At 57.5% G+C, this 26,385-nt stretch overlaps 1 protein-coding gene and 1 long non-coding RNA gene across 4 annotated transcripts in view; one reads left to right on the forward strand and one right to left on the reverse strand.

The window, feature by feature from the left end:
* On the forward strand, positions 1-24,796 carry TRPV4 (transient receptor potential cation channel subfamily V member 4). 3 transcript variants are annotated; one of them, XM_053280343.1, is made up of 17 exons: positions 1-101; positions 2,013-2,342; positions 12,440-12,830; positions 13,467-13,639; positions 13,947-14,099; positions 14,511-14,651; positions 14,912-15,210; positions 16,641-16,820; positions 16,948-17,106; positions 18,067-18,159; positions 19,256-19,329; positions 19,718-19,883; positions 20,578-20,644; positions 21,452-21,768; positions 22,032-22,159; positions 23,442-23,563; positions 24,135-24,796. In XM_053280343.1, exons 3-17 carry the CDS (start codon positions 12,469-12,471, stop codon positions 24,278-24,280), a joined length of 2,580 nt encoding a protein of 859 aa, XP_053136318.1. In that variant the 5' UTR covers positions 1-101; positions 2,013-2,342; positions 12,440-12,468; the 3' UTR covers positions 24,281-24,796. The 3 variants fall into 3 exon arrangements, with proteins under 3 accessions (XP_053136318.1, XP_053136317.1, XP_053136319.1); XM_053280342.1 differs by lacking the exon at positions 1-101 and adding an exon at positions 376-474; XM_053280344.1 differs by lacking the exons at positions 1-101; positions 18,067-18,159 and adding an exon at positions 376-474.
* Positions 18,989-26,385, reverse strand: part of LOC128338206 (uncharacterized) — a 13,971-nt gene continuing 6,574 nt past the window's right edge. The window contains exon 2 of the long non-coding RNA XR_008312548.1: positions 18,989-25,301. This is a non-coding gene — a long non-coding RNA (uncharacterized LOC128338206). The remainder of the gene's footprint in view (positions 25,302-26,385) is intronic.

Raw genomic sequence — 26,385 nt, forward strand, 5'->3', positions numbered from 1 at the left:
GCCGGGCAGCAGGCCGAAGAAGAGGGTCGTCGCGCCTTTCGCAACCGGGGAGTTTTTGTCTAAAAGGGCAAGGAGGACCTGCTCCTGCTGAGGAGTCCTGTGTAAGCTCCCCTGCTTGCAGATTCTCGCCCTCAAGCCACACTGCCCCCCCCCCGCCCCCGAAACATACGGCGAGCGGGAGAGTCCTGGGCTGCGGCGGAGGAGGCAGCCGAGCCGCCGCGGGGTCCTCCTGGCCTCCCAGCCCCGCGGCGGAGGGGGGGCGCCCACCCCGGAGGGGGCAGGGCTCCCTCGACGGGCGGAGGAGGCTGCGCCCTGGGGGGGACCCAGGCGTCCGGCGCCCCCCCCCCCCCGCCGCTCACGTGGGAGGGCAGGAGCAGCAGGCGCCTCTGGCCAGGGGGTCGGGCCGGGGGCGGCGCCGGCTGTCGCGGGCGGAAGGTCAGCCGCCGAGCGCGGAGGAGGGAGGCGGCTCTCCAGGTAAGCTTGGCTCGGGAGTGCTGCCGGCCCGGGCTGCCTCTCCTCGGGCGGGCGGCGGCCAAACAAATGTCCGCTTGAGCGGGGAGGGGTCCCAATCCGCCCGGCAGCCCCCGCCCCGGGAGGGGGTCTCTGCACGTGGCGGCGGGAGGGAGGCCTCGGGCGGCGGCTCCCTGCCGAGGAAGCCGCTTCCCAGCAGGCGAGGCATTCGCCTGGGGAGCTCGCGGCCACAAGACAGGGCCAGGGCCACCACCGCCAGCTTGGGCGGCTTGGAGAGAGGGCGTGAGGCACCGGCGGGGAGGCTTGTTACCAGCTCCCGGGCATGAGAGCCGGAGGAGGAAGCCTCCATGGTTAGAGGCAGTGTACCTGGGTGGGAATACCACCAGGCCCTGGGGAGAGAGCTGGACTGGCAAGACCCGCTTTGGCTTGATGCAGCAGCAGAGCCCTTCTTGGGGCAGCTAAGGATGGACCACCCATGTTCAGCAGCAGCCTACCCCTGAATAAAAGAGGGGCCCACTTTGCTTGGATCCAGCAGAGCTCATAGAGCCGCATGAAAGATTGTGCTGCATCTCACCTGCCATCTCCAGCATCCTCAAAGGGTGCCTGTCCGGGTGCCTCTCCCCTTTTGAAGTGCTAAAAAACTTTTTTCTGGCCGCAAAGAGCTGAGACCCCGATGTGTGTGTGTATGTCAAAGCATTTTTGAGGCCAGTTTGCCCCTCCAGAATCTTGGGACCTCAAATACTTGATTGGTTTTAAAAAACCGTGACTCTTGCATGTGTTTAAAAAACAACAGGAAAGGTGTTTTTACTTGGGAGTGTAACCCACTGAACCCAGTCAGGATTTGCTTTTGAGGAAGTGTGCACAAGATCTTTTTAAAAATGTCCCTCAAAAGTTCAGTCTCTGGTGTTGCAATTTTTGACAAAAAGTTCCTGCGTGCTTTTAATTCAAAAGCATGGAGATGGGCCATTGCTCGGTGTGGCAGATCCTCGGCTTTGCTTGCGGAAGGTCCCAGGTTCATTCCTTGGCAGCATCTCCGGGTAGGGCTGGGAGAGAGCAATAGCCTGTAACCCTGGAGAGATGCTGCCAGTCAGAGTAGGCGATACTGAGCGCGATGGACCAGGGGTCTGACTCAGTAGAAGGCAGCTGCCTACACCCCTTTGTAAAAGCACAGATCCGAGCTTTTTGCCATTTGGGACATTTGGGTGTCTCTGTTCCTCATGAGGGCTGAGTTGCACACAGGTTCCAGAATATGCTTTTTGCCGTGAGGCAACTTGGCTTAATATTTGCCAGCGAGGGAGGATCGTAGGGGAGCTGGCAGGGATCAAATCAAGGTGTGGAGCTTGGGAGGGAGGGAGGGTCCCACTTCATAGAGTCCCCCGAGCTGCCCCACCCCCACCCCCCGAAACGGATCTGATCCTCCAGGACATACCAGGTGTGGGTGGAGGCCGGAGAGGCGTCCCGGAACGTCTCCTCTGCAGAGGCAGAAGTGGTGCTGAGCGCTCGGGAGTTTCCAGCGTTGCAAATGGTTCTCCTGTCTGCAGGCGGAGCAGTTGACGTGGTGTGCGGTTGGTGAGGACCCAGCCGTGCCTGCCAGCCAGATTGCTCTCGGCTCCCCTCCGCTTCCTGCCTCCGATGCCGATGCCGTCCTGGGAAGCGGGTCTGGAGTCTCCTTAATCCAGCAGCAGTGGCAGGAGAAGTCTGGCTGAGGGGGGCCAGGGTTTGGCTTCCCCCACGAGGGAGGCCCTCCGGGATGGGCCTCTGGACCTGCGGAAACTGAGGCAGAGCCGGTGAGAGCCCACAAAGCACTTCCCCGCCGCTCCCTGTGAAGTCTCCACCAGCGCCGTGGATGGGGTCGGACGCCTGCCCTTCAGGTAAGCACCCCAGGCCTTTCTGGGGCCCCTTTGGGAAGGACAGGGGGCTGCTTGGGGTGGGGGGTGTTAGTGGCTGGGTGTGCCTGGTCAGGTACGGTGGCTCTTGTGCCTGCAGAATTGCTCCACGCATTTGGCATGCTCTGCGCCTCGGGTGCGATCCAGCACTCCTGCTGAACGACTCTCAAGAAGCGGAGAAGGAGGCCGCTCAGTTGCTCTTGGGGGAGCCGAGTTCCAGTCTTCTTTCTGGCTCTTGTTTTGATGGTGCTTCCCACGGGCGGCACCACAGCGAAGACGGCAATCAAGGAATTGGGGAGTCCCGCGTTTGAATCCCGCCTCTGTGGTAAACTCACTCAGGGGCGATGCTTTTTCTGCCTCCCCTTCGGCAGTCGATCATTCTGGCCCACCTTGCAAGGTTCTTGGGCAGATTGCTCAAATCATGCCCTCGTGAAGCGTTTGCCACACTTTTGAAAGCTACAGCTAATAATAGGCTGCTCACACGGCCAAAAACTGGGGATGTCCCTACCCCACTTTGGGAGTTGTGTGCACTCCTGGCTTTCAAATGTGTGTGTGAGCAAACTACAGGTGTGTGTGTCGGGGGGGGGCGGGGTTGATGATCTCAGTACTGGCAGCAGCTATTGCAGGGATCATTCCTTGCCCTGCCGGGAGATGCTGCCGGGGGTTGAACCTGGGACCTTCCACTGAGCCTAAGCAAGGCAGGAAGAAAAGCCACCCTCCCCAGCTCCTCCCGCGCAGACCCTCACTCCCCGCCTCTTCCCAGCTCGGTTTTTGCTGGGACATCGTGCTCAGAAGCCAGGAGCAGGCCTGGGCCCTGTGGACAGCCTTGTGTTCTGTGATTGCTGCTCATTCGTAGCGGCCACTCGGGGAATTCGGAGCATGTCGCCCATCTGCAGCTCCCTTTCTGGTTTGAGCGTCCAAAGCAACACTTGCGTAACACGGAGAGCCTCCATCCTGGTGCGTTTTTGCAGTATTTTCAGACAGGCTGGCGCGTTTGAGCTTGCTAGAAAGGGGCCCAGAGTGTAGCATGCTGTCGTTTTTCTCCAAGTTGGAGAAGTTCCCGAAAGTGTCACCTATTAACGGCTTCTGGGAATGAATGTGTCCTTCAGGGATAACAAGCTGGATGTTCAAAAAAACCAAATATCCGGGTCCCGGGGGGACAGTCCCGTTTTCCTTGGCACTCCCTCTCTCTGGAATCCTGTGCTGAAAACTAGATTTAAGCGATTACCCTTCACAACAGCCCTGGGAGGCAGGGCACAGGGGTGCCCATTGTACAGATAGAGGCGCGACTGAGGCCAGGAGAGAGGAAGCCCCAGACTCCGGCAGCTTTGCCTCGAGCATCCAGAAGGGCCTTCCGGACTTGAACCCGGCTCTGCAGCAATGTCCATGAGGCCGTGCTGATTCTCTGCTCTCGGCTTCAAGGGGAATTTTGAGAAGGGATGCGGCGACTTGGGTTTGCTCACCCATTTTATTGCACCCCTCAGGGTTCGAGTAAGGCTTAAGGCACTGTGATTAGTCCACTCTCTCATTTGACTGGGGTGGGCAGTTCTGTCTCCCTCTTATCTTCTAAATTGCCCTCTTCTCCAGTGTGGCTGAGTCTCTTTTCCCTGCGTGATGCAGACAGCTGCCTATGAAGTCCCCTGCCACAATAATCTGGCGAATCAATTGTTTTTGTTATGGCTATGGCTAAACTGATTGATTGATTGATTGATAATCCAGCAAGGGCTGTTGCACATGGTACTTCTTCCCCTCTGGAAATAATCTCTGGAAACACACAACGGTGGTAAAGAAACTGCTTTGCACACAGAGGGTCTTGGGTCCAAACTCTGGCGTCTCCAGTGGAAGGATTTGGGGCTGCAGGTCCGGGGAAGGCCCTTCTCTGCTTGAGGTCTCGAAGCTGCTGACAGTCAGTGTTGGTGGCACAGAGCAGGGTGGATGAATTGTCTGACACCCAAGTGGCTTCTGCATGAAAAAGAGGCAGGACTACCATCGTCCAGAGGATTAATTCTGGTTCTTAGGTCATTTGAAATACTTTTCCAGCCCCGAGTTGGAAAATTCGAAGCATCCAGATCTGTGTAACTCCTTGCCCCTTGATTGTGGCTCTGTGGTTAAGAGTGCCAGCTGTTTGCAGGACCTCCTTACTGCAGATCTCAGCACAGCCACCAGTATGAAGGTAACACTGGCCTACTTTACAAGGCTGTTGTAAGCATTTCTGAGATGATGTGTATGAAGTCCTTTGAGCATTAGAAAAAAGTGACAGGTGCGAACCCTGCTCAAGGGATGGGGCCACTTAATGTCTTGGGCTCTGGCTGGCCTCCTGACTTGAGAAGAAATGGGCCCCTGGCTAGTTCAGGGCTGGAGGCATGCCTTTCTTTTGTTTGCCCTGCAGCAAGGATTCCCAGAGGTTGCTGGCTACAACGCCCAACATCCCCCGCTGCAGTGGGCTTTGGCGGGGGGTTGATGGGACTTGTAGTCAACCACCTCTGGGAACCCCTGTTATAACTTAGAAGAGTGGTGCTCCTGCTCCCCCTCCATCGCCATTCTGGGCTGGCGTTTTTTCTGCCGTTCTGCAGAACCGGGACTCATTCAGCTCCCTGCTGGGCACCCGCTTGGAGAGCAGCAGATTCTGCTCCATCTCTGCCTCGGGGGGGGAGGTGCCACGGAAGGAGCTGGCTGCACCCCTTGGCCCGGGGAACGAGCCGTCCCACGAGAAGCCGACTGGAGGCCAGGCCAGGCCAGAGACTCTTGCAGAGAGGAGGTGGGGCCGGGACCCCCTCCTGCTCTGCGTCGGGAGTGACCGGATGCCCCATTGCAGAGGGGAGGGCAGAAGCCGGGCCTTTCTCGCAGCCGCTTCCCCCCTCGGAGTCCTGAGCCAGCCCGGCGACCCTTTTCGCCCCGTTGGAGTCGCGGCCTGCAGCGGTCTGGCCAGCATCCCGCGTGTGTGTGCCTGGCTCTCCCCGCTGCTGTCCAGGGTCGGGGGAACAGAGCGCACCTCTGTGTGGGCTCTTGGCTCGCTCTCACCCCCCCCCCCGCGAGCTGTGAAATTCTACAAACTGCTTAAGAAAACAGGCTGGGCAGGGCGGGCGGCAGCAGCCCGGTGGGGGAGAGGCCGGAAACAAGAGCCAGCCTGGCTTGGCCTCTCCCACGTCACCTCGCCCAGCCGGGGCAAAGCACCAATCGCCTGGCCCCTCCGGAGCGGGCTGGTGCCGTGGGCCTTGGGTCACCCCACTGCTGCTGCTGCTGCTCCAACTCCTCCTCGCTCGCCCCTGCCTGTTTGGCAAGGGTGCGGGTGCGAAACCCCAGACCCTGTTTGGATAGGCGTCCCCTCTAAACGGCGGCGGCATCACCTCGGAATGGCCACGGGGGAGTGCCTGGGCCGGGGAGCCTGTCTTGCCCGCGGACGCAGAGGTGGCCTTCGAGAGACCGCTCTTCTCTTGGCTGCCCGGCTGCGATTTGGAGGTGATGAGGCCAGCCTCCTTTGCTGTTGTGACAATTATGAAGATCACGTATGGCCAAAGAGCATCTCTGGCTAGTCTTGAAAAACAGGAATGTTGTGCATCGATAGAGTTCTTTACACCGTATCGGATGCATATATATAATGTATTCTTGTAACGATGTCAGTGCAAAGTATTTTTTTACATTAATTAGAGACCAGTCAGCTTTGAAATGAGCGGCATTCAAGCTTTTGGTATGAAGCAGCATGAAAAGATGCTGGCCTTTAATTCTTTAATGATATGTTATTTCTCTCTCTCTCTCTCTGGAATGCCAGCAACGGAAAGTTTTGGGAGCCTTTCCAACGGCAGGCAGATCTGGGGCACTATTCACTAGGGAAAATTTCCCAGTGGTTCGGGGCCCATGTTGTATAGCAGGAAGGATTTGGGATGTTTCAAATGCTGACTGCCTAAAAGTCTTGGGCTGGGCTAAAGAAAAGTACCTGAGACTTGGCCCTCGTCCCATCGTTGCTTCTGGTTTCCTTCGTGGCCAAAGTTCTAAAACATCAAAACTTTGATCTTCGGGTTGCGCAACTCCGGCCCTCCAGGGGCTGTTGGACTACAACTCCCATCATCCCCAGTGGCCAGTTGTCCAGGATGACGGGAGTTGTAGTCCAGTAACCGCTGGAGAGTCACTGAGATTGTGCAGCCGGGACTGAAAGCATCCAGACCTTCAGCACGTTCTGCCTGCCCAGCGGCCTGCCAGCCCCTTGGTGGGGAGAGCGTGTGGGGTGGAGAGGCGCTTGTGTGGGGAGACCGCAGGGTGCTCTGCTATTTGCAGCGGAGCTGCCTCCGCCCCGTGTGCCTGTCGGAAGCCGCCGCTGCCGAGAGAATGGCCCGAGTGGAGGCGACTCCCTCCGTCTGGTCTGCCCGGCTGGGCGGAGGCCCCGGCCAGGGAAAGCCGCAGGGGACCACATCAGAGGCAGGCAGAGGGAGCCCTGGGCTGGGACCCAGTCTCCAGCCTCCGCAGAGAGGCGGCCTCTGTCTATTTCCAGCCTGGCCGGGCTCCAGGAATGGTGGGCTGGGGGGCCGCCTGGCCTCTGCAGGGAGAGTCTGGGGAAGCCAAAGCCCCGATAAGGAAACTTCGGGGGCAGGCAAGAAGGCCACCCTCCTGGCCCCCCAATGGGCCGCTGTGCAAAGCCTTCCATGATGCCCGCTTGGAGTTCTGGGAAGTGCCGCTGGCAGGACAGCCCGGGAGACACCGTGCGGGGGCTGCTGGGTGGGGGCCCCGTCCCCTGGGTGAAGGCACAAAGCGCTGCTCCCCTTAGGGACGGGGTGGGGGGGCGTGACTCGGGCAAGCGGGCGGCGGTGTCTGTGGCCCACCCTCCTGCCTTTGTGAGGCAGAAGGAAGGGCCGTCCCGGGCATTGTACATCCCTGCACGGAGGCCGAGAAGTGGCTGCTTGCCAGGATCTCGCCGCAGGGACACACGAAGCCGCCTTCTCCTGAGTCAGACCCTTGGCCCATCGGGCTCAGGACCGTCTGCACTGACTGGCAGCGGCTCTCTCGGAGCGGGGCCTTCCTGATCCAACCTGAGCAGGATCTGACGTGAACTGAGCAGACATCAAGATGTTTTCTGCGCGCGTGCATGCCTTAGAGGGGACTCTGGCCCCAACCTGTGGCACTGCAGGTGTGGCTGCACTACAACTCCCATCCTCCCCAGCTTCAGTTTACTGGGGCTGGGGTTGTACTCCGCAACCTCTGGAGGACCACCGGTTGGCAACCAAACCTTGCCTTGCCACGGGGACCATTCATGCTGGCTACTGCAAGATCAGAGACCTCCCCTTGTGTGCACATGCCTGTGCCATTTTTGGACAGGTAGTGCAGAACAGGATTCCTTAGGGTGCTGTTCTCGGATGGCTCCTGTTTAGTGCAGGAGAAGTTCCTGGTGGATTGGGCTTCTGCTAATTGGGGGGTGTAAGCTCTGCTTGGACTTGCCAGTTTGGAAGCTACACTAATCCGAGTTAGTTTAGCGATGGTGGCCAAGACATAGATGGAAGGCATGTTGGCTTCCGGAGATGGTTCTGCAAACTCGTTTTTTGTTTCCTCTAGATTTGAGGACAGCTGGTGTGGTGGGAGCCAGCATGCCTTGTCCCCTTAGCTGAGCAGGGTCTGCCCTGGTTGCATACAAATGGGAGACTCGAAGTGTGAGCACTGGAAGAGATTCCCCTCCGGGGATGGAGCCGCCACTCTGGGAAGAGCAGAAGGTTCCCAGTTCCCTCCCTGGCAGCATCTCCAAGATAAAGCTGAAAGAGATTCCTGCCTGCAACCTCAGAGAAGCCGCTACCAGTCTGTGAAGACAATGCTGAGCTTGATAGACCAATGGTCTGACTCAGTATATGGCAGCTTCCTGTGTTCCTATGTTCCTGATTTACTCGTCTGACTGTACGTATCAGTGAAGCGGTGTTGAAACTCCTTGAGGAGGGCCTGTCCTCTGGCTTGGGTGGGAGAGCACCTAATGTTCTTAGGCTTTCGGCAAGTAGCAAATATTATTCTTATTAATGCAGGGAGAGAGAGAGAGAGAGTTGGTCTCTGGTTGCTACTCAGGAGGTATTGGCCAGCGGCCGTGTCCAGAGCAACTTTGTCCCTGCCCCTTCCAGTCAAGCCTGGCCAAACGCTGCGGGGAAGGGAAGCGACTCGTCATTTCAGGTGTGTCGGAACGGCAGATGGGAGTGTGGCCAGTGGGTGGCGCACGGCCCTGGCATCCTCCCTGTGGCTCTTGCCAGCCGGCCAACGGGCAAAGGGACCAGGGAACAAGCTGGCCTCTGTCTCTGTCCAGGCTGAGCTCACTGCTGGGCGTCTCCGTGACACCTTTGGGCTGTTGCTGGTTGCATTTTGTATCCTGCTTTTCCAGCCAGCAATCATTCTGGATAAATGGAGCCTCTGTGTTCAGAGGCAGTCTACCTCCGCGTATCAGGTGATGGGCAGGTTTGTCGCCTTCCTACTTGTGAGCATCCACAGAGGCATCTTAGCTGACTACAATCAGGAGACAGACAGCCCTGCTCTCCCTTAAATAGACCTCTCTTATCATCTGACAGGGGGCTAGCTAGATGTGTCTGGGAAGCCCATGATCAGAGAATGAAGGTGGCCACCTTCCCTTGCTGGCAGCATCTTTGGGTCGGGCTGGGAAAGACCCATTTAGAATCCTGGGGAGCTGCTGCTGGTCAGTGCAGGCAGTCCTGAACTAGATGGAGCAAGGGTTTGACTCAGTAAGAGGCAGCAGCATCTGTCTCTGGGCCTCATGGGTCCATAATTGCTGTCATGTTCAAGAGCTGCCTATAGGCATGCTTAGCTGTGGATAAACGAATTCTCTTTTAAGTCCAGCTATCAGCAACTGTGAATCAGGTTAGCGTAATAGAGCATCCATGCGCAGAGGCAGTCTATCCATGAGTTCCAGAAGCTGGGGGTCAGTGCTAGGGTGGCCGTTTCCTTCACGCCTGGCTTGTGAGCACCAAAAGGGCATCTAGTGGCCAATGCACGGAAGCACCGTTCTGGAATCGTTAAGAGTGGTCTTTGTCTAGGAGGGCAGGGCGGCGTTTTAGCCCAACAACCCTGTGAGGTAGATCCAAGTTTTCACGGGGTGATTAAGCGGGGTCTGCACTCAGCCACGGGAATGTTTGCAAAACGAGGTTTAGAAACCTCATGCTTTAAACGGAAAAACTGGACAGCTTTTGTACAACCCTGTGCCGAAATGCAGCCGGCCGAGGCCGAGCCTCACGAGTTTCCCCCACAGCTGCAGTGTTCTGGGAGGAAAAGGGGCAACTTCCAAAATTCTCCCCTTCTCTGCAGCTGTCCAACAGCCCAGGAGAGGCAGCTGGTCTTGTGGCAGCAAGCATGAATTAGCCCCCTTTACTAAGCAGGGCCTGCCCTGGCTTGCATTTGAATGGGAGACCACACGTGTGAGCTTTGCAAGGTATTCCCTTTAGGGGATGGGGCCGCTCTGGGAAGAAAGAGCAGCAGATTCCCTCCCTGGCAGCATCTCCAGACGGGGCTGAGAGAGACTCCTGCCTGCAACCTTGGAGAAGCCGCTGCCAGTCTGTGCTGGCAATACTGAGCTAGATAGACCAAGGGCCTGACTCCGTATAAGTCACCGTCCTCTGTTCCTGGGAGCCGGGGAGTGCTGAGCTCCTTCCGAGGAAGCCAGCAGGCTCTGGTCCTGCCCTCCTCTCTGATTAGAGGCTCCAGAGCCAACACACTGTCCGGGCCCACACAGCCGCTTGTCCAACAAGGCTGTTGCCAGGTACAAAATGACAGGGTTTCCTGGAGTTAGTAGCTTGTGGGTCTGCAATGGCCCGGTTTCTGTCCTGGCGGGGATGGCTTGCAATCATTTGCATCCAGCTGCTGCCTAGATTCTTCAGCCGAGTTCTGCTGCAAATTATCTCTCTCTCTATTTTTTAACCCTTTTTGCTGCTCAGCTGAGACCTGAATTGCTGGAATTGTGTCCTAGAAGGGCACAATTGTGCTTTTTGTGTTGAGAAGAACTCCAGAGAGGGTCCCAGACCTGCTTGTAATACCAAAGGCTCAGACCAGAACATGCAATGCAGTCATAAAAAAACCAATAAACTAGCAAAAGCAAAAAAGATCCGCCCCAGAACAGTGTCAGGACCTTGTTTATCTGAGTCCAGGATCAAGTTGTTTTGCATGTTCTTTGATGTTAGAAATTGCGACGCTGTCTTATATTCGGGGTCCTCTTCTTTGGGTATAGATATAGGTATAACCTTTAATTTTTTAAGGGTAAATTCAGAGTCATCTTCTATTCAGAGGAATACGGTAATACATGTGATATATTATATGAAAGTAAGCAATGGTAAAAATTCACTAGCTGACATCACACCAGATACACAATAAGCACAAACAATATGTCTGTTAAACGTGCTTTTGCTGGTTTATTGGCTTGTAGCGTCTGGTGCCGCTTGTTTTCTGTAATTAAAACAAAGCATGTCTTTTAAGCATATGCAAAGTGCTATCCCTCTGCCACTAAGTAACCACAGCCAGCCCTCTCTTTCGAAGAAGGGATTGGATTCACCATAGTGATGCCCAGCACTTGAAAGCCGCTCCCATTATGATCTCAGTAGCCCTTGCAAGGACCCTGGAAGGCAGGGCAATGATTGGTCTCTCTTTATTTCATTATCGGAGCCTTTGTTCAAAAAGGACATGAAAGCGGCACCAAAGAAGGCCGATGAACTTTCGATAATGTCCCTCCTTCCACTTCCAGCAAATCTGAAATGGCTCAAGGGCTTTGCTGTTGCCTGCAGAGCAGGGAACTGGTTAAACCGACTGCCTTGCAAGAGAGCCACGTCCCTTGCCCCCAAACTGTGGGGCTGCAGTGTTTGGGCCCACGGCTCAGGCTGTTCCTCCTCTGGCCCGGTCTGCCCTGGGAGGGCCAGCCTTTGGGTGGGGCCCACCTGGTGCTCCTCGGAGGCATGAAAGCCGGGCTTGTTCCTGGCCCCGCTGGCTGGCTGGCGGCGTCTGGGCCTGAAGTCACCACATCTGGGCGTGGGGTGGGCTGGGGGCCAGGCGCACCGGCCTCTCAAAGGCGCTCTGTGCCGCTGCAGGGTGGAGGCGGCTCCCGGGCGGGCAGTCGGGAAGCCCCTCAAGCCAGCCGGTGTGGCCAGGAGCCCCCCCCCCCCCCGCACTCGTCCCCTCGACCCTCTCCCCAAGGAGACCAGCGGATCATCTCCTGCCTCTGAGGAGACCTGGGCACATCAGCCGGGGAGGAGGAGGCAGGCGCCCCCCCCCCCCCCGTCCAGCAGAGGTGGGTGGTGTTTGAGTCCTGAATCTGCGTCGTGGGTCTGCAGTCCTGGGAGGGCCGCCGGAGGCACATTTCGCTGCGTTTCCCTCCCGTCTCCTCCCTCCCGTTTTGATGGCAAGGCTCTAGTCCTTCTGGCTGGGGAGAGAGAAGGGACAGACCTCCTGGCAGGCTCCTTGAGGCGGCAGCAGCAGCAGCTCAGCCCTCTCCGTCTCCCCCGCGTTGAAGGCACGGGGGGGGGCGGGGGACCCCTCTGCGGAGTGGTTGCTCTCGGGGCTGCTGGAGAGGTTTGCTCAGATACACGTTGCGACGACGGGCTGAATCCTCCTAACCAGAGCAAGGGCTTCGGTGGGGCTGTTGCTGTTCGGTTTCACGTCTCAGCCCTTTCCTGCCCCTTTGACGTGGGGCGGGGGGGGGCGGGGGAGGTGGACAAAGCGTCTTGGTGGCTGCGGTGAAACATCCCAAGGAAACCTACCTCGACACGTCTCCCCTCGGCTGGTGGTGAAAGCCACGTCAGGAGTAGAACGAGCAAGGCTGGGTCGCCCTTGACCTAGGCATGCCCCGATGATCCCCCTTCACCACCACGCGACGGGCCTCTCTGGTGCAGATCTGTAGCAGCCCTTGGAGGCGTGACATGAAAATGGAATGGAAAGACCCGGCATGAAAGGGGGCGTCTGAGAACGTGCAGAGGGATTCTCCCTAGCCAGCCAAGAGCAGCCGCTAGTCCTGAAGTGTCTGAAGCACTCTTAGGCCCAGGCTGGTGTGTCTCCAGCCCCTGCCGGTCTCCTTATGAGTAAGACCCCCCCCCACTGATCTCATGCCCGGTCCCCTTTCTCTCCACCAGACTAGCCGCGACCCCTCGCCCCGAGCGCCATGGCAGACGCCGAGGAGACGCCGCAGGCCGGCGAGATCCCGGGCGATGACGCTTCGCCGCAGAACGACGCCTTCCCTCTCTCCTCCCTGGCCAACCTGTTTGAGAACGAGGAGGGCTCCCCGCCGGCCGAGGCCGTGCGGAGCCCACCAGGGTCCGGGGACGGCAAGCAGAACCTGCGGATGAAGTTCCACGGGGCCTTCCGGAAGGGCGTCCCGAACCCCATGGACCTGCTGGAATCCACCATCTACGAGTCGTCGGTGGTGCCCGCTCCCAAGAAGGCCCCCATGGACTCGCTCTTTGACTACGGCACGTACCGCCATCACCCGACGGACAACAAACGGAGGCGCAAGAAGGTCTTGGAGTGAGTTGGGGGGGGGACACTTGCCAGCGACCCTCCTTGGGCTCGGAGGGGGGCCCCCCTCACTGAATTGATCCAGGTTCTCTGGGTGGAACACAGGAAGCTGCTGCTTCATGCCGAGTCAGACCCTCGGTCCATGCAGCTCAGGATTGTCTACCCAGATTGGCAGCGGCTTCTCCCAGGTTGCAGGCAGGCGTCTCTCCCAGCCCTATCTGGAGATGCTGCCAGGGAGGGAACCTTCTGTATGCACATGCACACTGGCGGGTGCTCTTTGACTGAGCTACAGCCCCATCCCTTAAGGGGAAGATCTGGGAGGTGACTACATGTGAGCACTGATGGCAGGAAGATCTTCCCCCGAGGGGATGCAGCCGTAGCATGGGGCAGAGTCTCTGCTTGGCATGCAGAAGTGGTCCCAGGTTCGATCCCTGGCAGCATCCCCAAGACAGGGCTGATGAAGACTCCTGCCTGCCTGCAACCTTGGAGAAGCCGCTGCCAGTCTGGGTAGACAATCCTGAGCTAGATGGGTCAAGGGTCTGACTCCGTAGATGGCAGCTTCCCATGTTCCATGGTCTCCTCTGGGGCTGTTGCCTCTCTGAGTCCTCGGAGGTCTTCTTAGCCGCCTTCTCCTCCCCCCCCCAGTAAGAAGCGGCCCAGCACCAAGGGTCCCGCCCCCAGCCCGCCCCCCATCCTCAAGGTGTTCAACCGGCCCATCCTCTTTGACGTCGTCTCCCGGGGCTCCACGGCTGACCTGGACGGACTCCTCCCTTTCCTGCTGACCCACAAGAAGCGCCTGACAGACGAAGAGTTTCGAGGTGGGTGCTGGGCTACTCTGGGGGGGGGGTGCGTGTGGGGCATGGGGGAGTGGGCAGGAACTGACTGGGAGGGTTGCAGCTGGAGTGCGGGGCGCTGCCTTGTCCCAAGCCGGAGCCTGGGTCCCTCCAGCTCAGTATCGTCTGCACAGACTGGCAGCGGCGGCTTCTCCCAGGCGGCAGGCAGGAGTCTCCCTCTCAGCCCCCTCTTGGGGATGCTGCGGCCAGGGAGGGGACGATGGAACCTCCTGCTGCCTGCCAAGCAGAAGCTCCGCCACTCTGCCCCTCCCTCTCCTCCCCCCCCGCCCAGAGCCCTCCACCGGCAAGACCTGCCTCCCCAAGGCTCTGCTGAACCTCAGCAGTGGCCGGAACGACACCATCCCGCTCCTGCTGGACATCGCCGAGAAGACGGGCAACATGCGGGAATTCATCAACTCGCCCTTCCGGGACGTCTACTACCGAGGTACTGGCGACGGGGAGGCCTCTGGGCTCGCTCCGGGGGTGTCGGCATTGAGACGACTTGGGGGGTCCTGGCTGCCAGAGTCCCCACCCGGGGAGGGGGCGGCGGCGGCTGTGTTTGCGCTTCCCTTCTGTCCCTCGGTTTGGCTTCTGCTGGCCAGGTGCGCAGCTAAGCGAGGCAGGGAGGCCGCAGCCCCTGAGATGGGCCCCCTCTCCAACTTCCTGGCCTTGTGGTCTAGAACCTTGAGCTTCTGTTTAACGGAGTGATGTCCACTGGGCTGAATGCGCCGCCCAAGGTTCCAGCTGCGTGGTGGGCCCCGGTTTCCTCGCGGCCGCTGTGTGTGGCGGAGACAGGAGGGGAAGGGTGGCAGGCGGGCGGAGGCCTCACCGGCGGCGCGGGTTTGTGCCCGTGCAGGACAGACCGCGCTGCATATCGCCATTGAGCGGCGGTGCAAGCACTACGTGGAGCTGCTGGTGGAGAAGGGGGCCGACGTCCACGCGCAGGCTCGGGGCCGCTTCTTCCAGCCCAAAGATGAGGGCGGCTACTTCTACTTCGGTGAGGCGGAGCGGAGCGCCTGTGGCAAGGAGGCTGCTGCCCTGGGCAATCCCCTCCTGCTGATCTTCTTCCTATTGCCCCCCCCCCGTGAGCAGGCACTGGAGGCATGTGCTAGATCGGACCAAATTCGGGGGTGGGGGGATGCTCCAGTGGGCCCCCCCCGTGCAGGAGAGGGTGGGGGTCTGGCCGGGCACGCCACGCCTTGCCACGCAGCCTGCCAGTGACCGGCGTGCCCGCTTTCTGGCCCCCTCCCTGCCCAGGTGAGCTGCCCCTGTCCCTGGCGGCCTGCACCAACCAGCCCCACATCGTGCACTACCTGACGGAGAACGCCCACAAGCAGGCTGACCTCCGGCGGCAGGACTCCCGCGGCAACACGGTGCTCCACGCGCTGGTGGCCATCGCCGACAACACCCGCGAGAACACCAAGTTCGTCACCAAGATGTACGACCTCCTCCTCATCAAGAGCGCCAAGCTCTTCCCCGACACCAGCCTGGAGGCCCTGCTCAACAACGACGGCCTCTCGCCGCTGATGATGGCTGCCAAGACGGGCAAGATTGGGGTGAGTCGGGGGGGCAGTGCTGGGTGACCCAGCCCGTCCCGTGGCCCCGAGGACCCACAGCTGAGTCCTTTGCGCTGGGGAGTGCCCCATTGTGTCCGCATTGTTCTTACAATATAGTGACCCTGTGTAAAGGAGGTAGGTCTCTGCCCCGAGGAGCTTGCAGTCTGAAATCAAACACAAGGTTGATGGAGGAGGAAGGAAACGGAACTGCAGGCCAGGATGAGCCCCTCCCTTTGGGTGGGGAGTACCCCCATTGTGCTGGATTTGTTCATATAAAAGAGAGGGATACTTTATAAAGAATGAGGAGATAGATCTTTGCCCTGAGGAGCTTGCAATCTCAAGTCAACACATGGGAGACAAAGGAAAGGAAAGCTTGCCAGGAGGCATGTTTGTTTGTTTGTTTGATCCTGTTTGTATACCGCCTGAAGTGTATCCCTGGGCGGTGTACATAATCTAAAATACAGCAAATGTAAAGCAGAATAAAACGATCAAAACAGTTTTATCATTTAAGACAAGTACTTGAATTAACTAAAAGCCTGAGAAAACAGGTGAGTCTTAAGGGTCTTTGAAGAAGAAGAAAATGCAAAGGTTCCCCATGGCATCTAATGGGATTGCTCGGGAAATCTTAGCTGCTAGTTCTATGACAAGTCTTTGCCGCCTAAGCGTCTGCCCTCAGAAATGCTTGCTTGGGAAGTTTTGGAGAAGGAAGGGCATTGCGGACACGCGGACCAGTATCATTCCTTGGATAAAACCTTGGCCTAGAGCCACTAGGAGCTGTGTTCAAATCCCCCCTTCGTCATAAAGCTGACTGCATAGCCTTGGGCCCAGCACTCTCTCAGCCTAACCTACCTCGCTGGGTTGTTGTGATGGTAAAATGGCAGGGTGAGGGAGCCATCTCCTGGGGAGAAGATTGGGGGGAGGAGATCATCCATGTGGGCTTTCGATGTAGAAAAGGGCTCCACCTGGTGGCACCTGGTGGGATCCCACTCGCTCTCTCCCGTGGATGGAGTTGGCTCCGTATGGTCTGCTCTGACGGGCAGGCGCTCCCCCAGAGTCACAGGGAGGAGGGGAGGGGGTCCTTTCCTAAGACCCTTTAACCCGCAGCTGTGTCTGTCCTGTTCCGGCCCACCTCACCTGTCTTCTGCCCCGCCCCCCCATGGCGAAAACGGATTGCTCGTCTTTCTGTGGACTCCAGGGATATTCAGTCAGAGCTTGAACGAAGGGAAGAGAGGCAGGGGCCCCCTCAAAAAGACCCCTACGCCCCACCCCAGCTCAGCGGCTTGCATGCAGACCGGTCCTCCAGGGAGAGCCGGGCAAGACCCCCGAGCCCGGAACCCAGAGCGGCTGCCGGCCAGGGCAGACAGTCCTGAGCCAGAGGCACCCAGCGCCTGACTCCGGATACGGCAGCTTCCCACCTTCCGCCCCTGCAGATCTTCCAGCACATCATCCGCCGGGAGATCAAGGACGAGGACGCCCGGCACCTCTCCCGCAAGTTCAAGGACTGGGCCTATGGCCCCGTCTACTCCTCCCTCTACGACCTTTCCTCCCTGGACACTTGTGGCGAAGAGGTCTCCGTCCTGGAGATCCTGGTGTACAACAGCAAAATCGAGGTGGGCGCTTCAAGGACGTGGCGGCGGGTGCCTGGTGGCCGCGGACCGTGGGGGCCTTTGGCCGCGGTGGGGTGGGGTGGGAGGCCTCGCTCGTTCCGTTCATGGCGCTCCCTCCCGCTCCTCCCAGAACCGCCACGAGATGCTGGCCGTGGAGCCCATTAACGAGCTGCTGCGGGACAAGTGGCGGAAATTCGGCGCGGTCTCCTTCTACATCAGCGTGGTCTCCTACCTCTGTGCCATGGTCATCTTCACCCTGGTGGCCTACTACCGCCCCCTGCAGGGCATTGTGAGTCCTGCCTCTGGCCTGATCTCTTGTTTCGTTTATAGTCTGCCTCTCAAGTCTGGTGGAGCCATCGGGAGGAAAGTAAGGGGGGGGGGACTTTCTGTTTCTCCAAATACAAGTTCTTGGGTGTGGTCTGTCGAAGATGAGGCTTTAAGGCAGGCAGAAGGAAAGGCAGCTTCATGCAAATCCTGGTTAGCCTGCAGAACTCCCTGACACAAGATGCAGTCCCTAGTGTTTTACTGTCACCAGGGGGAGACTTGGATTCAAATTCATGATGCCCCCTGGATGACTGTGAACTCTCCTAAACTCTCAGCCTTCCTTGCATGGTGCTTGTTGAGGGTAAAATGTGTGTGTACATCACCCTGAGCTGGTTGAAGGAAGGCCAGGGTTCAACATGCGATTGATTAAGGAGCTGATAGATGTGTAGGAAAGCGAAGCAGCCCTGGCGATGAAGCGCTGGCACTCCCTCCCTAGAGAAGACCCCCATCTCCCCGGACCCCTTGCTCCTATTCCAGCAGGCCTTTAACTGTTGTGATGGCTGTCTTGTGTCTGAATTGACCTTTACGTGGTTTTAATTGCTGGCTGAATTTTATTTTATTTTGCATGTCTCCCTTTTCTTTAAGTTGCCCTGAGCAACATTTTGATGATGGAGATTTTTTTTTTGGGGGGGGAGGAGAAAATAAATAAAGGGTAATATTGGAACCTCCATTTTCCAGGGCAGTCTATCTCAAGCTACCAGGTGATTGGGACAAACAGGGGCGGCTATTTCAACCAGTACTTGGTTGTGACACATCTCTGGTTACAAGAAGATGGCAGATTTTGGGTTGATGAGTGTGGGCGTTCTGGCCCTCTTACTCGGGGTTTGTCCCTTGCATGCTTGGTTTTGGGGGAGCACCAACTGGGCCGTGGGGGGTCCTCCATGCAGTGGCCTCTTAGCACTCTGTCTCTCTCTTCCCACTCCAGCCCCCCTACCCATACACCACCACGACCGACTACCTGCGCCTAGCTGGGGAGATTATCACCCTCTTCACGGGGGTCCTCTTCTTCTTCACCAATGTAAGTCTGAGCCAGGCACCTTTTCCCTTCAGTGGGGTCTCCTTGGCCTCTTCCACTTCCTCCCCCGAAACTCTGCATTTAATGTATGGTCCAACCACGTCCCTGCAGCTTAAACCTCCGTTGCGGGCTCTGTCTGCAACAGAACATAGGGAGCTGCCATATACTGAGTCAGATCTTTGGTCTATCTTGCTCAGTATTATCTTCACAGACTGGCAGCAGCTTCTCCAAGGTTGCCGGCAGGAACCTCTCTCAGCCCTATCTTGGAGATGCTGCCAGGGAGGGAAATTTGAACCTTCTGCTCTTCCCAGAGCGGCTCCATCCCGAGGGAATTATCTTGCAGTGCTCGCACTTCTAGTCTCCCATTGAATTGCAAACCAGGGCAGGCCCTGCTTAGCTAAGGGGACAAGTCATGCTGGCTACCACCAGACCAGCTCTCCTCTCTGCTCATATAGCAGATTTAACTCAGCCTTTGTCTTAGAGCAAGCCGACTAGGGGAGGAACAAAAATGCTGAATCATTTCCTCCATGCTTTCCCAACAAAGGCTGTTCCTTTAACTTAAAGCTTTCCTGTTTCTTCAGTAGCTTAATTGCTGCCACCCCCCACCCCCATATCAACAGAGTCCCCCGCACCCACCCCGGACCCGGGTCCCAGGAGACTCGCCTTCTCTTCCTATTGGCAAAGTATAAAAACCTCCCACGTGCAGCTTACACGTGATGAGAAAAACTTGGTAGCTGATGAGCGATCAAATTGAGACATGTGTTACACCAGAGTAAAATCCCCTTTCCCAAGTTAAAAATGCACTCAAAGGCAGCTAACATGCAAAAACAAAAAGAGGGAAAAAGCTTTATTCAAAATACGACAGACTGCTTCTGTCTCAGGCTTTCTCAGCTTTCAGTTACAGGTAAAAATTACTCCGTAGATGACAGGAATACTTCTAAAAAGCACCCCTGCTGGCACATCCTTTTGTATGGCCTGCAAACCCCCTCTTCCCTTCACCTCTCTTCCTGTTCTCTCCCTGCCTGTTTCCTATCCTGGCAGCTGCTCCCCCTCTGTGCCCTCCTCAGGTCCCCCCTTCCATCTCCTCTTCTCTCCCCAGATCAAAGACCTGTTCATGAAGAAGTGCCCTGGGGTGAATTCTTTCTTCATCGATGGCTCCTTCCAACTACTCTAGTGAGTACAAATGCTTCCTGGCAGAGACAGACAGGCACTGAAGGCACGGAATGGTTGCGATGCGGACAGGCCTCTTAGCTCGAGCTGTGGAACTTCCTGGCCACTCAGACCCTTGAGGCAGGGGGTGATGGGAGCTGTAGTCCCTCTGCATCTGGGGAACCCAGGTTGGGAACCCCTGAGATAGATTGGGGGGGACACACACGTTGGGGACTTCTTTGCCCACCAGCAACCCTGGAGACCTTGCGGAATTGGGAGCCTCTCCCACGTGTCCTGGGGCGTGCACGAGGGGGCTTCCTGACTGCAGACAGACCCACCCAGAGATGTCAGGAGTCCCTCTCTCTCCGTCTCCCTCTGACTGTGTCTTGCTTTCTTGGCCGGCCCTCTCTAGCTTCATCTACTCGGTCTTGGTGCTAGTGGCGGCAGCGCTGTACCTGACGGGGATCGAGGCCTATCTGGCCGTCATGGTCTTTGCCCTGGTTTTGGGCTGGATGAATGCTCTGTACTTCACCCGAGGCCTCAAGCTGACCGGGACTTACAGCATCATGATCCAGAAGGTGCTCCGGGGGAAGGGAGGGCAAATACAGATTTATAGACCGCTTTGGAACAAAAGTTTCCAAAGCGGTTCACGCAGAGAAATAAATGAATGAATGAATGAATAAATGAATAAGATGGCTCCCTGTCCCCGAAGGGTTCACGATCCAAAAATAAACTCAAGATAGACCCCAGCAACAGTCACTGGAGGGATGCTGTGCTGGGGGTGGAGAGGGCCAGTTGCTCTCCCCCTGCTCAGTGAAGAGAATCACCACCTCTTTGCCCAGCTAGCGAGGGTTGCCAATGCCTCTGGTTACCGGCAGCCTCTCTCTTCCGTCCTGCCCCTCCCCGCCATTCACGGGAGCCATGCTGCCTGCAGTGACCCAGCTCTACCTGAGGATGGCCAGCCTGCAGGCAGCACAGCTCTCGTTGACTGTGGGGAGAGGCTGGATGGGAGGGGGCTGCTGGGAACCGGAGCCAGCTGCATTTCTTCTGGTGCCCCCCGGCTTGTTGGCTGCTATTGTTCTAGAGCAATCTTGGTCTGAGCAGCACTAAATCCCTAGTCTTATAGGTGCCGCATCCCCCTCTCAAAGGCACGCTGTTCGACCGGCTTGTTTTTCTCAGAAGCAGTTACTCAGCAGCAGCTAAAAATAAAGCACTCTGCACATGCTCTTCTGTGTGCTGCTGACCTTTGTGCTCTCCCCTCTCCAACTGCAGATCCTCTTCAAAGATCTCTTCCGGTTCCTTCTGGTCTACGTGCTGTTCATGATTGGCTACGCGTCAGGTGAGGGGGCACCCGTCCACAGGTAGGGCCTGGCCAGCTGGTTTGTTCAGCAGGAGGACTGAAAACCAAAACCAAGCCAGTTGGCTGACCAAGATTTGCACATTCGTTGCAACAGGCTGCGTTCTATTTCTGTTTCCAGATAGGAGTGTGGTGGGTTTGTTTTTGTTTCCAGATATAAATGTTTAGTTTAAGAGAGTTTTAACAAAAGAAAACACCACCAGGGTGTAGAATCTCCAATCTGAGGCATTGGGAATACTGAGTCAGGCCCTTAGTCCAACTAGCTCAGTATTGTCTACACTGACTGGCAGCAGCTTCCCTGGCAGGCTTCAGGCAAGAGTCTTTCCCAGCCCCAACTGGCAGCATCTCCAACGAGATAGGGCTGAGAGATAGCCTCCTGCATGCAACCTTGGAGAAGTGGCTGCCAGTCTGTGAAGACAATACTGAGCTAGGTGGACCGAGGGTCTGACTCAGCACAGGGCAGCTTCCTACGTTCTATGTCTCTGTGCTGCCAGGGACGGAACCTGGGACCTTCTGCACAAAAGCAGATGCTCTTCCCCTGAGTGGAAGTTCCAACTCTCATGTGGCCACCCATCCAAATGCAAACCAAGGTGGATCTTGCTTAGCAGAGAGGACAGCTCTCCTCCCCAAGGAAGTTTAGAGGAATTGCCTGCATGTGGGATTTGCAAGCACATTTGAGTCGGGGAGCCTTTCGCCTTGAGAAGTGCCCCCACCCACCCGCCCCGATTCCTGTTTGTGGTCCCTGGCTGCCTTGGCCTGGACCCAAGACCCCTCCCGCTCCCTCTCCAGCCTTGGTCTCCCTGCTGAACCCCTGCCCCAGCATGGAGGCCTGCACCGAGGAGCAGGGCAACTGCACGGCCCCCGCCTACCCCTCCTGCCGGGACAGCACCACCTTCAGCACCTTCCTCCTGGACCTCTTCAAGCTGACCATCGGCATGGGGGACCTGGAGATGATCGAGAACGCCAAATACCCCGGGGTCTTCGTCATCCTCCTGGTCACCTACATCATCCTCACCTTCGTCCTCCTGCTCAACATGCTGATCGCCCTCATGGGGGAGACGGTGGGCCAGGTCTCCAAGGAGAGCAAGCAGATCTGGAAGCTGCAGGTAGGGACCGCCAGGGAGGGCTGGGGGCCGAGCCCTCCGGTGTCCAGAGGGTGCCCAGTCCAGTGCGCTGGGTGACAGTCAAATGCCCCCTGCCCAACTCTTTTGCTGCTAGCCGGTGGCCTGAATTCCCCCTGCAGATCTGCTTAACCCAGAGACCTCCTCAATGCTGACATGTGTCAGGCATGCTTGTCACGGCTTATTGCTGGGCTGCTGCCAGGGCTGGGTCTTGGCGGTAACGTTTCCCCCTCCTCTGCTGCCTCCAGTGGGCCACCACCATCCTGGACATTGAGAGGTCCTTCCCTGTGTTCGTCCGGAAAGCCTTTCGCTCGGGAGAAATGGTCACCGTTGGGAAGGCCCTGGATGGGACGCCTGACCGCCGCTGGTGCTTCAGGTGAGCGTGGATGGTGACGGTGTGGGCACAGCCAAGGCCCTCCCCTTCGAGGCGAGGCCTGGGGTCTGGAGCAGGGTTCCCTTCAACGGGAGGGTAGAGCTGGTCTGGTGGCAGCAAACATGACTTGTCCTCTTAGCTAAGCAGGGTCTGCCCTAGTGTGCATTTGAATGGGAGATGACATGTGTGAGCACTGTAAGATATTCCCCTCAGGAGGGGATGGAGCCACTCTGGGGAAAGCAGAAGGTTCCAGGTTCCCTCCCTGGCAGCATCTCCAAGAGAGGGCTGAGAGAGATTCTTGCCTGCAAGCTTGGAGAAGCTGCTGCCAGTCTGTGCAGACAATACTGAGCTAGACCGACCAAGGGTCTGACTCAGTATATGGCAGCTTCCTAGGTTCCCATGAGCCCCAGCTGTTGTTGACTACAACTCAACTCCCATCATCCCCAGCCAAAGGCCATTGCACCTGGAGATGATGGGAGTTGTAGTCCACATCATCTAGGAGCCCTTGTTCCAGGGAACCCTGGCCGAGAGGGTGCATACCTGTTTTTATGGAACTCTGCTCCCATCCAAACGTTGCACCCCAGAGAAAGGGCTTCTGCAACCCAGAGGCAAGTTAGCAGGAGTCTTTATTCTGCATGGTTTTGCTCCATTGGAAGTTGGAGTAACTTTTGAGTTCTAAATAACCTGTGACCCCAACACTGAACCCAGATTGACCCCAACACTGAACCCAGATTCTGTCTGGCAGAATTCACACATGGTGCTACAGCTTGGTCCCTTTCATAAGAAGTGTAAAGCATCCCGATTCATCCACTAGGGGGAAGCCAAGGTTTGTAGGGACTGTAGCTGGGATTCAGCCATGGCTTGAAACCCTGGTTTGTTAACAAAACGTGTGGTTTGAACAAACTGTCTTCCTGTATTGGGACAAAAGGGGAAACGGGGCGGACGCTTCAAATCTCTTCCTCTCAGGGGTGGAGAAGAAGGGTGTGAACCTGAGGCTTGCTGTGGGTCATGGCTTAGCACAGGGCTTCCCTACCTTTTGATGGGACTACAACGCCCAGCATCCTCAGCCACTAGAGCCTTCCTATTAGGCTATTGTGTAGGCCAGAGTCCGGCAGCTACTGGCGACCCAAGGTTGAGAACCCCTGGGGTGTAGCATTCTATCTGAGCTGTCCATGACCCCATCTTGGTGAGCAGTCTGGCCCCAAGGAATCGCTTCTCTCCTGGACAGGAGCCACAGTTGGGCTTCTTTCCCCTGCTTACCACACTCTGCTTCTCCCCCCGCCAGGGTGGACGAGGTCAACTGGTCTCACTGGAACCAGAACTTGGGCATCATCAATGAAGACCCCGGCAAGAACGAGACCTATCAGTATTACGGCTTCTCCCAGACGGTGAGCCGGCTGCGGAGAGGTGAGTGGCCTGGCAGGGTCAGGGGTCCAGGCTCCGAGTAAGCCGGGGTGGGGTGGGAGCTAGCTGAAGGGCACTTCTGGCAGCTACGCTCAGGGGCCAAGCAGGCCCGCCTTTCCCAGCTAGCGGAGGCACTCGGCCGTCTGGCGGGCCCAGAGGGTTGCTTCTGCAGGCTGCAGTTCGGCTGCTCTCAGGGAGATGCCTCTGGGTGAGAAGGAAGCCAGCAAGGAAAGGGCTCCAACTAGACCCCAGGGATGGTCTGCTGGGCTGAAGAGGGACAGCTGCTCTCCCTCCGCTAAAGGGAAGAGAGCCCCCCTCCCCCCTTGAGAAGGTGCCTTCTGGCCAGGGCTGGGCAAAGATGGCCCCCTCCAGCTCGGCTGATGGGAGGTGTGGTTCAGCAGGGACGAGGAGTATGGAGGCGGGCGCTCTGGGTCCAGGAGAAGCTGCCCTAAGCCACCTGGAGGGCGGCCCGGTCCAGGAGTTCCTGGGCGGGGGGGCCTCTCTCCTGGCCAGTATGGGAGGGGGCATCCCTTCCATGGCCTCTGTGCCCCACGGCCTTTTTCTCTCTCTGCAGATCGCTGGTCAACGGTGGTACCCCGGGTGGTGGAGCTGAACAAGAATTCTCACCCGGACGAGGTGGTGGTGGTCCCGCTGGACAGCTTGGGCTCTTCTGGGGCCAGCTGCCCGCAGAACTGGAGCAAGGAAGGTTCCCATGTCTAACCTGGGCCGGAGGGTGGGGGCAGCCTCTGCACAAGCACCGGCCCAGCCCCTCTGGCTCCCGGCTGCTCCCTCTCGGGACGCTCCTGCTCCGCCCCATCCCCTGGGTTACGGGGCCACGGAGTGCAGCCTGAAGCCTGGGCCAGGATGTCGCACCTGCCGCCTTCTTCCTGAGCTGCTCTGCACAGCCGCGAGGACCAGAAGCCGGCTTTTCAAAAACAAAGCCAGCCAAACGTCTCCGACTGTTGCCAGATTCCACCAGATGCCGGGGAAGCCAGGAACCTCGTCAGACGGGCTGGAGCGCCGAGAGCAGGACGGCTCCTCCCCAGCGGAGACCTGCCCCCCAGCCTTGCCCCCAGGAGTTCAACATGCCGCAGTTGCCGAGGGAGCCAGCCAGGCCCACCGGGGCATCCGCTGTTCCTTCCGCCAGGGGCTGCGGCCTCTTCCTAGACAGAGTTTTATTTTGCACAAAGTGTTCTCCGATTTTATTTATTTAGGAATAAAAGCCAACGCACCTCTGTTGCCCTCCTTTTGTTTCCAACTCCGGTGTGCGTCCAAGTTGGGGACATCCGAGGAGAAGCTGAAATGGAGGGCTCAGCACACACACACACCCTGTGCAGTGGGGTGGGTGGGTGTCTCTTTTGCCCCAAGGTCCGGCCCCTGGAGCTAATCCAAGCACATGTGGTGCCGCCAACAGTGTGGCATTTAGTTGATGGTTTCAGAGTTGCTGCGGAGAAAGAGAGGCTTTCTTAAAGCAAGGTGGCTAGACTGCTCCTGGCCAAAGGGCTTGTCTTTTTTGGTTTCTTTCTCTCTCGCACACAAAAGCAAAACCAGAGAATGTCTTGCAGTGTGAAGCTGGTGCACCAGAGGGCAGCACAGACTGACCGATAACGTGGCAGGAATTCCCCCAGAAGGATTTCTGGCTTAGCTTCTGTGCTTTGCTCAGGGCTGATGGGTAGATGTCCAACAGATGAAGCGTTCCCCTTTGCTGCGTCCCCAGGTCTCTGTTGAAGAGCCAGAAGCCCTGCCAGGGGAATAAAGCAGAAGAAGTCATCTACTAGCCTCGGGGGTGATGGCTAACACCATTAGGTGCAGGGGGCCATGCAAGGATGCAGCTGCTTAGCAGCAGAGCACTCTTAAGGTGCAGTTTTTCCCCATTTCATTTATTTTTACATCAGCAATTAGGCAGAGGTAGGCAAGAAAGAGAACCCCTCGGCACGTGTGTCATTTATTTCTAACAACAAAGACCATCTTTTCTGGTTTAAAAAGGCAGCTTGTAGAATGCAAGACAGCATGTTGAATATGCAAACTTCCCGTCTTGTAGCCTGCTGTTGCATGAAGGGCCATCCAGCTATTGTCAACACTGACCGGCAGCAGCCGTCCAGGATCCCAGAGGGATATTTTCTAGCTCTCCCTGGAGATGTGAAGGATTGAACCTGGGACCTTGGGCACGCTAAGCAGATTCTCTGTCACTGAGCTACAGCTTTTCCTCACAGACGAACGAGGAAGCTGCCGTCTGCAGGCCCTTGGTCCATCTAGCCAGTGCCGACTAAACTCTTGGACAGCGGCTGCCAGTCAGAGCAGGGTCTTTCTCAGCCTTGCCTGGAGATGCTGCCAGGGATCGAGCCAGGGACCGCCTGTGCAGCAAAACAAAGCAGGAGCTCTTCCACTGAGCTGCAGCCGGGCTGCGGCAAAGCCCCTCCCAGCTCCCCTGGGTCCAGGGTTTTCCCTGCTGGGTATCCCCAGTGCCTGGAGGGGTGGGAAGACGGAGCTGCCTCCAGCTGGCTGCTGCTGCCCTTAGCAGGGAAAGTCAATTACAGCCGGGGTCATTCCTGCGCTTTGTCACGCTGGAGCAAGACAGGCGCCCAGGCAATGATGGAGCGCGGCATAAATTGCACGCGTCAGAGGAGTCTGCCGGTAATGAGCGAAGCAAGTGATCTGAAGATCGCAGAGTAAATATTCCAAGGGAGGCTCTTTCGTTCTCTCTGCTTTGGGCATGTAAGTCACCCACAAGACAGCAGACGGGAGGGAGACACCCAAATTGCAGCTTTGCAACTCCAGTGTTAATCTCATTTTTGACACTGATGAGGCTTTCCTCCGCGGCTCTC

The sequence above is a fragment of the Hemicordylus capensis genome, chromosome 15, assembly GCF_027244095.1.
Source record: "Hemicordylus capensis ecotype Gifberg chromosome 15, rHemCap1.1.pri, whole genome shotgun sequence".
NCBI lineage: Eukaryota > Metazoa > Chordata > Lepidosauria > Squamata > Cordylidae > Hemicordylus > Hemicordylus capensis.